Source organism: Leuciscus leuciscus (assembly GCF_965113295.1).
Source record: "Leuciscus leuciscus genome assembly, chromosome: 9".
Taxonomy (NCBI): Eukaryota; Metazoa; Chordata; class Actinopteri; order Cypriniformes; family Leuciscidae; genus Leuciscus; species Leuciscus leuciscus.
In genome coordinates this window covers 23,024,611-23,037,366 of record NC_138733.1, presented here as the reverse complement: position 1 = coordinate 23,037,366, position 12,756 = coordinate 23,024,611, and the positions used below count along the sequence as shown (strand labels likewise).

General features: G+C 37.9%; 1 protein-coding gene across 3 annotated transcripts in view; it reads right to left on the bottom strand.

Annotated features, from left to right (window-relative positions):
• Window positions 1-12,196, bottom strand: part of myo1cb (myosin Ic, paralog b) — a 46,540-nt gene extending 34,344 nt beyond the window's left edge. The window contains exons 1-2 of one of the 3 annotated variants that reach the window (XM_082180470.1): window positions 12,040-12,196; window positions 11,769-11,947 (exon numbers count right to left, since the gene is read on the bottom strand). In XM_082180470.1, the coding sequence (XP_082036596.1) occupies window positions 11,769-11,861 (93 nt within the window). In that variant the 5' untranslated portion in view covers window positions 11,862-11,947; window positions 12,040-12,196. Of the gene's footprint in view, window positions 1-8,276; window positions 9,023-11,768; window positions 11,948-12,039 lie in introns of those variants that run through there. The other 2 variants (XM_082180473.1, XM_082180472.1) reach the window with 2 other exon arrangements.
• Window positions 12,197-12,756: the final 560 nt, after the last annotated feature.

Here is a 12,756-nt window from a genome sequence, read left to right as displayed (position 1 = left end):
GGACAGGGGGTTCCCACAAGGGTTCCTGTCTCTATGCAATGCTGAGCGGATGGAGGATGGAACAGTGATGACACCGTCACCTCCTAGCTCTGTCTTTCTTTCTTTGGCCTCTAACAAGCTGTTTTAAGGGCACCTGCATCAGCCAATAGGAGTCCGTAAGAAAAGTAACTTATTAAAATTCTATAGTTTTTTTTTTTTTTTTTATTTAAATAATTGAAAAATTAAAAAAAATTCATTTTGAGGTTTGCTAAATTAGTGTTTAGAACAAGATTAATCTAATCTAAAAGAAAATCTAATCTAAATGTAAAACTAAGGGAAATGAGCATTAAATATCCAACACAGTCCAAAATGATAAGTGTAAAAAGCCTCTAATATTAGCTGCTAATCGACATGGTACCAATATATTGTGCATCCCTAGTAGTGTGCTCTAGTGTTGAGTATAAGATGTGATGATCTGAGATCTCTTCCTCTACTGACAAGTCAAGGCAGTTGAGCTGTCAGTGGTCAATTAGAGATGTTTCTATTTCATTTTCAACACCACATCCACTGGAAATGGACTGCATAACAATCCTTGAAAATACAGATAACGGACCTTCCTGTTTTCCGCTTCTTCGGGGATCTGCGACAATCAGACTGTTTCTGACAAAACACAAAGCGCGATTGCAGATTTCAGAGTCCGACGGCCTACAGTTGCCCCTCTCACCTCAAAGTGTCCCACTCAAAGGAATGTGTTTAAAACAATTATTCACTAAAAGTTCAATAGTTCTCTCAAGCACTGCAACGCTGCTTACACTACTGGAGCCAAACACCATCAAGCAACACTCAAACTTAGTCAATCTGGCTTTAGTTTAGCCAAACAAAATGATTGTATGAATAAATAAAAATACAAATAAATAAACTTCCTTACATTTCATTACAAATCTGCATCCTGTTTGTTACATCGATACAAATTTAATTCAAATTCAGGAATTTAGAAGTCATTCTCAACTCCATTCTGAATGGTGTAAAAGCATGGAGGTCGCTATGTCACAGACACCCAAGAAAGCCTGACTTACTCAATAAATGCAAAATAAATCAAATAACTTCATGAATGTTTGTATTGAATTATTGAAACCTAACATTAAAGGAGGGGGAAAAAAAGTTCACAATTCCATTGTGAAAAAATATTCTACTCCACAAGGAAAACACTGAAAAGACAAGATGGCCTATTACAACATCTCAGCTATGACACTATCATTTCATTATCCTGCATTGCTCAAATGCAAGTCATGGGGTGAGGTCAACACAATGTATCTGTGCATCGTCTAGTCGTGGACCATTTGGCACGACGGCCAGCTGCTGACCAGACACTCAGCTGCTGCACAAACGTGACAGTTCTGTGCACAGGGACCAGAGAGTCACCACACCCATTCCACACATTACAGCCATAATTATGAGATACCAGCGGTTCCTTAGGGAAGTGCAAAAGGACAAATAATTTACTTTTGGCCAGTCTTACAGCTGACCTAGTGGGACTGTATGTAGACAAACTCAGAATAGGGATGGGCATTTTAGTCATTTTGTCTAACTTTTCCCCCCCATTTTGAGTACTCAAGAGCAGGGGGTGTTAACTTGGGGGGCTATTTTTGCACCAGACAAACCTTTTTTAGCATCTTATACTCTACTGTTCAAGTGTTTGTGGTCAGTTGTTTTTGAAAGAAGTATTTTATGCTCACCAAGGCTGCATTTACTTGATGCTTAATATGTTTCAGGAAACCATGATAATCTTGTGATTTTTTGTTGTTGTTGATAAATAGAAAGTTCAAAAGCACAGCATTTATTTTAAATATAAATCATTTGTAAATGTCTTTACGGTCACTTTTAATGAATTTAATGCATCCTTGATGAATAAAAGTATAAATTTAATTTTTAAAAGGTACTATTGATTTAAAAGTTAGAACATGGTTAAAAATTAAAAAACATATCTGAAGACAATTGTAGACCTGGATGTAGTGTTGCACGGTGTACCGATACTTCAAAAGTATCGCGATACTCGGAAATTAAAAACGTCACGATTCCTAAATTTATCAGTATCGATACTTAAAAAAAAAAAAAAAAAAAAAAAAACGCCTCCCTATGGACGTATGTGTTTTTTTCCTGACGCACGCAGCAAAGAACCTGCCGCTGTCAGTGTCATGTGACAAAACACTACAGCGAGATGGCTGCATGTGCGAAGTGGTCCACGACTCGTAGAAAAAGATGACGCGAGGAGTGACATATGGAAGTACGTTGCCTACCTTGCTCTGTTGCACGGTGCACCGATACTTCAAAAGTAAATCGGAAATTAAAAACGTCACGATTCCTTAATTTATTAGTATCGATACTTCTAAGAATGACCGCGTTCCAGATTTGTAAGGCCGGCGACAAACTGGCTGCGTGTCGTGTCCGTTTTTATTTCGGCTCGTTAACTGCCTGCGTGACACACGCGTCTGGGCGCAGCTCGAGACGCGCGGAAAACGCGTGTATGCTAGAAATAGAACCGACGCCTATTTTTCACGCGACACGCAAGCGTGTTGGAAGCGTTTCCAGGCAAAATAGAATAGGAAAAGATGTTTCTATGTCATTTTGACACGAATACATATTAATAAATGACATTTTGATGTTTGAAAGTTTTGACATAATGTAATTTAAAAAAATATTATCGATTTTCAAATATTGCACCTGTCAATACAGAACGAATTATTCTGTAGCCTATTTTGCCCTACAGTCTATGATTTTGCCGTCAATACTGCCATATATTTGTTTAACATGAAGTATAGGCCTTCCACAACTCTCCCCATATGTCAAATAGATCACCAATGAGGCTTATCATATATGTTACCAATATTAAACATTGTTTAATATAATCACTGTTCATATTTTTATTCAAAGTTCAGAATCAAGATAAAGCTCTTATGTTTCTTATGATAAAAGAGATAATGCACTAAATTTATTTAAAAAAATTACCCTTGAATGTCATTGCTCCAATTTATTTTTTATATTTTTATATTTCATATTTTGTTCAAATGTTTAATATATCTGATGTTCATATGTTCATATTAGTGTGTTATATGATTAGTATGTTGTCCCGGTTTTAAAATAAAGTACAGCAATGATATTTGAGAGTGTTTCTCCCTTTTCAGGAAAAGTATCGAAAAAGTATCGAAATCGCAATACTTGACTTGGTATCGGTATCGAAACAATAATTTTGGTATCGTGACAACACTACCTGGATGTGCTCAATATCTATGACAACAAATCCAATTCTAATGACATCATACATCCATTCTTTTCCAGTGAATGAATACACATATATAAAGACCTTTCGTTGTCTGGAAGAGCTTATTACTACATGTCTTACATAGTCAATCGCTTGTTTTTTTAACTGAGTCACTCCACGTCTGGAAGCAACTGCCATGTGTGGGAAATGAGGTGCTTTAATGAGGTGAATCTAAATCTGATGTTGAACGCTCTGAAACATGCCTGGACTAAGTTTTCACACACTTCCTTTATCTCTACTGCGATATCACCAAAATCAACATGCGATAAAATTCCTAAACATGCCCCCCTATAATAGGGTGCAAGAGCCTATGAATTGTGACTCTTCTAACTCCAGTAAAACTAGTAGCCTATGACATACTGTATACTGACTGTATATACTAACTCAATCTTTTTCTCAAGGTGCGTAATATTTTGCAAACATGGCCAGTAGTGCATTCACAGTGAAAAACAAGTACACCAACCAGGCTAAATGTGCTAAAGTTAGCGGCATCACATCAAACCTTTGAAACGTTATTTCGTTCAACTGGAAGCACCTGTTTCAGTGCAGTAAAAACTGTGCCAGTCAACTAGCCTATATAGTGACAACTTTTTTAGCATTACTTTACTCTATGCTTCTGAATCCATCCTTGATTTTCCAACCATGACCATAGTGGAGACAATATATTTTGTTAAAATGGTCAACAGTTCTGGAACGCTCAGGCACAATATGCACATTTCTGCGGTCTGGGTGCAAGGCCACACCTGGCCTGGATTGCATGACTTATCTCCATGCAGGAGTGAGCCTGGTTAAAGGTTAACCCATGCCTTACAGATCTCACCATGATCGTGAGAAGTGAAAGGAGCTCATAAAGTTTTCACTTCAAAGGTCTTTGATAAAGACTAAGACTTGATTTATCCTGAGCGGTTAACAGGATGAGGACGTAAGCATGTGAAGGATGGTACCATGAACAAGATAACACATAATGGCTTTCGTTCTCATGCTTTAAGGGCACCATGGTTTTATCTACAGTGGGTAAGGGTCACAAAGGTCATTGAGGCTCGGGAAGGAACATGGAGCAGAGCTCCTGCCTTGTTCGTGTCTGTGGAGCATGTGTGCTGGAACACAATGGATGCAAACAGGCACGAACAAGCTGATGTAAAATAACATGGGGGCACAGGGAAAGGATGCAATCTCTGCTGTAATCTCATCTCTAAGTGCACCTCTGGAAGAAGGAATGTAACCTCAGCTCATGTTACAATAATCCCTCAACTCCAGCCCCAGTGTCCGCCCTTGTCAATCATGGGAGACTGTAATCCCAGGGGAAAGGATCCCTGATGGATTACAGAATATCTAACACCGTCAGGTTAATCAGTAGTCTGTGTATGTGTGTCACTAAGCAAACCGAGGATCTTAAGCTCCTAAAATCCACAGTCAGCACAAGATAAGTATAAGCATGTAAACATATCTGCAATCTCAAATAACAGCCATTTAGCTTAATATATGAGAAATGAGAAAACGTTTGACTGATTAGAAAGTGTCTGACTGACTCTCTGGTAAATCTAATGCACTGAAAGTCAGATTTTTTTTAATAAATGTTCAAAAGTTCAAGGTCTTATGATGTTAAGTCGATTAGAAATAGGGATGCACGATATATCGGCCACCATATCAGTATCGGCTGAGATATGTTTTTAATGTTTCAGTTATCGGCCCGATAAGAAAATTTGGCCGATACATTAAAGCTGATAAATAATGGATTATTTCCTTTGAATGAGACACTTAAGATGCGCACTGTTCGCCATGGAGGTTTTGAATTGCTTGAAATATGATTGAATCACTTCAAAAAGGAAAATGCAGTTCAGTGCAACATGTGCAGCACAAGTCTGTCATTTAGGCCACATATAATTGTAATGAGAACATCATTAGAATGTTGTGCTTGTGACATGGATTTAATGAAGATACTTTTGTTTTTGTAATCAGGCTCTCAAAAATTAAACTAAATTTTTTTATTTATATTTATCGACCAATATATCGGTTATCGGCTTTCAAATATCATGAGTTATCGGTTATCGGTATTGGCGAAAATTTTCTTAAACGGTGCATCCCTAATTAGGAATCTCATAAATGTTGATTTAGTGCTCTAGAAATATTTCTTAACAATATAAAAACAGTTGTGCCGCTTAATATTTTTTGTGGAAACAGTGATACATTTGTTTAAGAACAGCATTTATATGTAACATTATAGATGTGTCTTTACAGAGAAAAAAAAATGTTCTGACCCTAAACTTTTGAACGATAGTTTCAAATAAAAATGCCATTAAAATAAACCATCCAAGTTTTAGAGCTGTAGATAAAAGTTTTTGGTCTGGCCTTTGCCATTTTTCCTTGATATGGAGCAGAATGGAGTCCAAGGGCAGGGCCTCGATGGGAAATTTCAAGTGGAAAAGCCACAGCTAAATTAAGAAAAACTGCAGATCCTGCAATGAGCTCATGACTCACCACAGGGCATAAAGACATTTACAACACAAGTCCACAGTCTCTTTCTTACCGTGTGCTCCCTATAGTTCTCAAACTAAAAAAACTAGATTCAAACCTGCTTTGCTGAGCTCTTTATAATGTAAATAAAGGCTATCAAGTCGAGCGCCACTCTGTTCCTCTGTACCGCACAATTACACGAAGAACCGTTTTATCTACTGAAGAAAGACTTTGCAATGTTGAGCTAAAGACTAAATGTTTAAAAAGTCAACATGAAAGGCGTTTGCAACCCATTTTACTCCAGTAATGTCATGCATTTCCAAAACAGGATATTGAACGAGAACAAAAAGTAGTGTGGGACTTGAAGAGGCTGAATATTTTGATGAATGAATACTAAGATAAATTAATCATTCACAATGAAACCAGCAACGCGCATTACAAAGTAAATAGGGTTAAGTTCAACTTCATGTAAATCTAATGCTACAACAAATGAACAGTCAATTAGGTGCAGAATGCAGCTTCAGCTTAAAGCCGGGTAGAGACCCGTTTATGTGGTTGGTTAACCCTGAGAACTTCCTGTTCTGAGCATTTCAGACACAGGTGTATCCCCTCTGAGATCTCTCTGGGACACGTTGACAGACCAGCAATGAAGGAAGGGCTGGGTTTGCTTTGCACAGCCACATATGTCACCAGCCCTCCCACTCTGAACCAAATATTCCTCCGCAATCTCACCATCTTCATAAACATGATGAATAGAGTAATTGGAAGATAAAGAAACAGACTAAACAAGAAGTCTCAACAGTGGATAAAGCAAATGTTTCGGCCTAATACAAAGTTAGACTATGTTTCCTTGCACAATGGAAAAGTGGACACACACGGCACACTAATATGGCTCGCTGCTGACAGACGTAGAAACTTAATTGTCTGGGGACAGCTGGAAAATTGTCTCCCGGCCTCCAACCAAAAACCAGAGTCCCGTTGAACTGAAAATATGCTCCATCCCAAAGTATTTGGCACAGTTAGTCGCCATGTATCAATTACAACCCTGAGTTAATAAGGCTTGCAGGGATGTCTTACTTAACAAGACTATTTTTTTTGCAACACAACCATTCTAAATGAAAATAAATGTTGTAATAGTTCTAGGAAAACACACAGCAAAGCTTAACTGCTTATAGCATTATTCATCCATAAGCATAAGCAACTGTCAGCTCCTAATTGTTGTCAATTATACTAGTTACACCATACATGCAATGTTGCACAATAAAAAAAAAAAACTGCACTGCAGGGTCCCATTGCAAGCAATCCATTTAATTTGACAGGCGTATCTTCGTTAGGTTTTGCAACACATGGAAACAGGAATGACACAGGGGGGATGTGAGTAAGGACACTTGAGGACATGACCTGCCACCGACCTTAAGATGTCATCAGTGCTGGGCTGCTAGACCGCACAGGTGTGTGCTATGTACTCTTATTTACATTTACATTACACCCTACACAGTATAGTAAAAAAAAAATCACGCATTCTACACAAATTTCACAAGCCTGGTCTCTGAGGGTGATGCTGATAGTATATTCCCAGTGGAATTCCCAATGTAATTGGACTGAGGGAGGTTAGTTTGGCATTTAAGTTATTAACAGCTGGTCTCCTTCAACTCCTCTTGTCATCTCATCTGAGTCACGGGAAAAAATGCGGTCTGAAGCCGCCCAAATCACTCCCTAAGAAATGGAGCTCAATGTATATGTTTTAAAGCTTTTGGAGATGGGGGATTGTTTGTATAACCATCATGATGCATTTGAATCAAGATCTGAACAGGTCAGGGAAGTTATTTCATGGATAACATGGAGTCAAGTAACAGGTGAGATCCATGTGGTCATAACACTTGACAGTTGCTGTGCATAAAACCCTGTTGAGCTGCCATGCCATAAAATGCTGTCTAAGTAGGGATCTTACAAGCCTAGTAAGCGAAAACATCAAGTCCGACTCTTTTTCGCGAATCAGTTCTTTCGAACCGTTTGTTACAAAAAAAAAAAAAAGCTTCAAAAAGTTATTTTACATTATGGCGTACGTTAGTCATGTGGTCGCTTTTATAGCGTTTTTTACAATAAACGAGTGCGTCACATATTTTTTCATAAATATTTCTGTTTTAGTTCGAGTATTTCGCCATCAATTAATCCTCGGTTGCCTCTCTTCAAATGCTCTTACTATCAATGCTTCTCGGCTTTGGTACTTTTAAAAACTGCTTCTGACTAATTCAGTCCGATTTGTCAGCAATTAGTCAAGTCTGATTCTCGAAAGATCGTTCAGTCCTATTTGGCGAACCGTTTCAACCGATTCATTGGAAATATACGACTCGTTCACCAATCGGACATCCCAAATATGCAAGAAACCCAATCTTTACGAAATATTATCCGCACCTTGACACTCACATACACACACGTGTGAATTCAACACTCATACGTCACGTAGCGTACACTGATTGTGCTTTTAAAATGAATGGCACGCAAAGTAACGTTACTCACTTACCTTGATTAATAAAGCACACCAACTTCAGTTCCCGCAATGTCCAAAAGCACCGGTCGCTCACTGTAATACTGCATAAGAGAAACTCAGCAGTGATGTGAAAACTTGTTCTCAAACTTGAGCTGCAATCTGGACTCGTCCCTTGTGTGAATGAATCCCACCGACCAGAATATTTACCTCAGTGTGACACAGAAGTCGCTTAGATCACTTGAGCAGATGTGTGACTACTGGAGATTTATGTGTTAAATAAACAGATAACTTTAGCCATGCTCTAGTTTATGCCATAGGTAGGACATGTACTCAGTAATGGTTTGAAGCAAATGTTAGAAATATTACCAGCCGGCAGGCACCCGCCCTCCTCTTTCTCTCGCTCACTCGAACACGCACGCACGAGAACTGTACCAGGAAGTCCCTGACCAATCCCACGACTAATACAATATTTCTTTAACTCTTATTTCATCACAGTAAAACTATGAGCTTTTAATCCAAATTAATAGGGCGTTTCGATTAAGACTAGCCTGCTTTTTTTTTTTATAAAATAGCATGATTTTAAATATGTAAAAGCAGAAATAACAGTAGGCTACTGCTTACTTTCCTCAAAACAATAAGCATAAGTGCTTATTCAGAACGAGTAGACTCGTTTGTATATGTGATTTCTGTCAAAAATAACTATACTTTTTACAAATAAATATATAAATCTTGAGGTATGATAGCTTGAGATAAGGTGTGCGTTACTCGAAAGCACGCTAGCGTTATATCGCCCTCTACTGACAACACAGAAGAAACAGCAGCACCTCCAATGAATGCGTAAACGAGGTCTTCAATCTTTCTCAAGGGCCCTTGGTGTCTAGATTGCAGTTATTTTAGTATCATTAAGATACTATTTATAATATTCTGACTTCATTTTTATATTTTTGATTTCGATTTTAGTTAAAGATTTAGTCATTTTGTTATGTTTTTGTCATTTGAATTTTTTTAAATGTCTATACTGTTTTTATTCTTTGTTATTTTAGTTTGAGTTTCAGTTTGTTTAGTACATCAAGCTTTTTTATACTTTTTTATATGCCTATACTGTGTGCCATTTCAGTTCATGTTTATTTTATTTCAAGTAACAAAAAAGTTTTTTATAGTTTCAGGTTTTAGTTCTGCTTAGTCCCATCATTCATTGCAATGTATGCCTACTGAAAATCACATTTCAAGTCTTACAGAGCTTTACTTCTGGCATTATTGTGCTCAAATCAACCATTTTCTCAGATTTTATTGCACTGGTCTTAATTTTATTATGTCATTCAGTAGCCAGTTAAATGTGTTGATGTGATTTGAGGGACAGAATCGCAGCCATTCATTCTGAGCATATTTTTTTCAGTTCACACACACACACACACACACACACACACACACACACACACACACACACACACACACACACACACACACACACACACACACACACACACACACACACACACACACACACACACACACACACACACACAGTATGTAACGCATTCCCTGTGAAAGGAAAGCCGTAAACATTCCACCATATCAATAAACACTGCTGAAACAAAAAACCCCATGTCAAGGTGACCTCACGCCTGCTAATCCAAGTCAAGTGCAGTGTCATGCTATAGCCAGAGGGTGAAGTGATCGATTCTGCCCTTGTGCTCTTCAAATTTCAGACCACCAAACCCTGGACTGACATTAAGCACATTTGTGCCGACCGGCTGAACCGAGAGGAAAGGTTGTATCCTGTTTACAAGGCAATGTTGGACAGACAGGCTGTACTAAAGGGTGTGTCACCAGTCAGGTGGAAATAGGCATTACACTTATTGTTCCTTTCTTAGTACAGTGTAGGGGTGTAACAATATATCATATCACAATATATCGCAATACAAAAATGCACCAATATGTATCGTGGATAGTGACAATATGTATCGTGGATGGTTCACCCAAAATGAAAATTACTATGTGAGAAAAAAATCAAGTTTTCAGAGTTTTAGAGTCAGTACTACATTAAATTATATAATGTTGAATATAATGTATAATAATGCAATGTGGGGATATTTGTGGGTCCTGATAATGCCAAATGTCTGATGTTACCAGTAAAAAGTGGCCTACATTATTTTAAATACATCTAGTCAGTGACAGAGAACAAGCATATTCGTCTAAAATAATTCTGTATTTTCAGCTTCAGAATTATCAATATTTTTATTCTGGTGTCACTATTGTCCTGTGCATTGGGTTTCCAGCACCAAGATCAAGCCTATTCATTTACACCCACAATGTAATATCAAATTTAGCATTTTAATCAACAGTAAAAAACAATTTTTAACCTTTTATCATATGTCTTGGAGTATCGCAATAATATCGTATTGTGAGTTCAGTATCGTGATGTATATCGAATTGTGACATGAGGGTATCGTTACACCCCTAGTACAGAGTTTTTTTCTTCTTATTAACGTACCTCCCTCTCTTTTTCCCACTCAGACCCACTCATACTCAAACACACCCAGCAAGGGTGACACGACCTTGCCAGAAAGTCAGGAAAAGTATGCTGTTCCGGAATTTTCTGTGTCATTTCCTCACCAAAGTAGCATTCCATTCCAACCGCTATTAAATTCTGAACTGTGTGGTTTTTAAAAGTTTTTTTCTTAACAAAATAAGTGCAAAATATATTATTATCAGCTAGATTCCAGCATTACCACTAGACCAAATGAACCATAAAGAAAGATCTTCAAACAGAGCGAAACGAGTCAAAAGAATGATTTTCAAACTAAGCAGGAAGAAAAACAAAGCATATTTGAGCTAAAGGATTGTGACACTCATAGGCAACACCTTTCCTTTATGCCAACCAGACTAGGAACATTTATGCAATCCATAAGAAACATTCAAACTTCTGTCAGAGTTAATGGTCATTTTCGTTGCACACAGACAAGTTTTAGTGTAAACCTCACATTCCTTGGACTGTATTATTAGATGGAGCAATCCAGACCTATTCCTCAAAATCATTATATGGTCAGTGGAAAAACCTATAGAGATATCCAAATATTAACTATACAATCCATATAAAAAAACAAAAAACAGCTATGTATTGCTGCATCTTTCAATGAGTTAATAATCAGTGTATTGATAGTTTGGTATTTTTTCGAAAGGGTTATCACAATCTAAACACCAAGCATTTATTGCAATCACTTGCAACTGTTGCTTTTATTATAAATAAGCATATGCTGAAAATCATCTTGCTTACAGCATGGAAAATTCTAATGAGCCTCGGTTTTAGGGCATGCAAATCTATGATGACATGCTTTGCTGAGCACAACATATCCTGACAGCTATTCACAATAAGCAATTTGTTAAGAAATTGCTGGGTGCAGTTGTCTTTATTTAGTTATCCAAATTAGTTTTGAATGCTTTTCTGATACAGTTGCAGAGTCTGTTCTTGTCTTAGAATGACACTTATTCATTTAGCAGGAGATTTGATCTAAAGCGACTTACATTATTGCAGCTTTGGCAGTAACTCTCTCCATTTTTCCCTGGAGACAGTATGATTTCTCCTGTGGGTACCAGCTGGATCTTCAACTGCATCATGATGTGTCTCTTTGACTTTCTATGAGTGTCCTTCCTCACTAGCAGCCACTGTTGTGAGGGGTTCAACCCTCACTGGTGCTTCTGCTCTATTGGATACAGAAGAAAGAGGGACGATATTCATAAACGACGAGATATAAACAGAGAAAGATGAAGCAAATCAGGCTGATGTAGAATTTACCCGTCGCCAAACAGAGTCAATGCAGGCCGTTATAGATGTGTAAGGGGAGTCCAGGACTCGTCTCACAGCCAGATGTGCACTATAATGATGAGTTCCCTGACGCTGAGCTGCTCTGAGCGCTGAGAGTCTGCCGTCAGGGCTTCCTCTAGGCTTCAGCATCCTGTCCTCGACATTCCCGGGGTAAACACCGGAGGAGCCCACTCCATTTCCCCTGCACACACTTCAAGCAGATTTTTGATGATGACAAGTTAAAGGAAATATCTTTTTTGAGGGGAATGGAGGAGGGTATTGGGGGTTGAATGTAACATATGGCTTGACAATATCTTACATGCTTTCTTTATGGATTTTTAAGTATATGGATAATGAATTAGCTAACAGAACGTTGTGGGAATGTTCACCCCTTAATAAAATGTTACTAGAGCATTAGGAATTGGTTTCCATAAAAATAATATGCTAAAATTAGGGGAACGTTCTTTTTGCTGGGAAGTTATTTTTAAGTTTTTAAATGAACACATGAAGGCCTTTACATCGGAATAAGATTCCCCAAAAACGTGTCAATGTTGGCTGTAAAATATAGCTTGCTGAAGGGGAAATGACAGAGACACACATCCTCTGACCTGTGACATTAGTAGAGACATTCATGATTTCTGGGCATCAACAGGAAAGAGTGGCCTTGGCATCACATGCACAATACGATCTAAATCTGGATAAAGACAT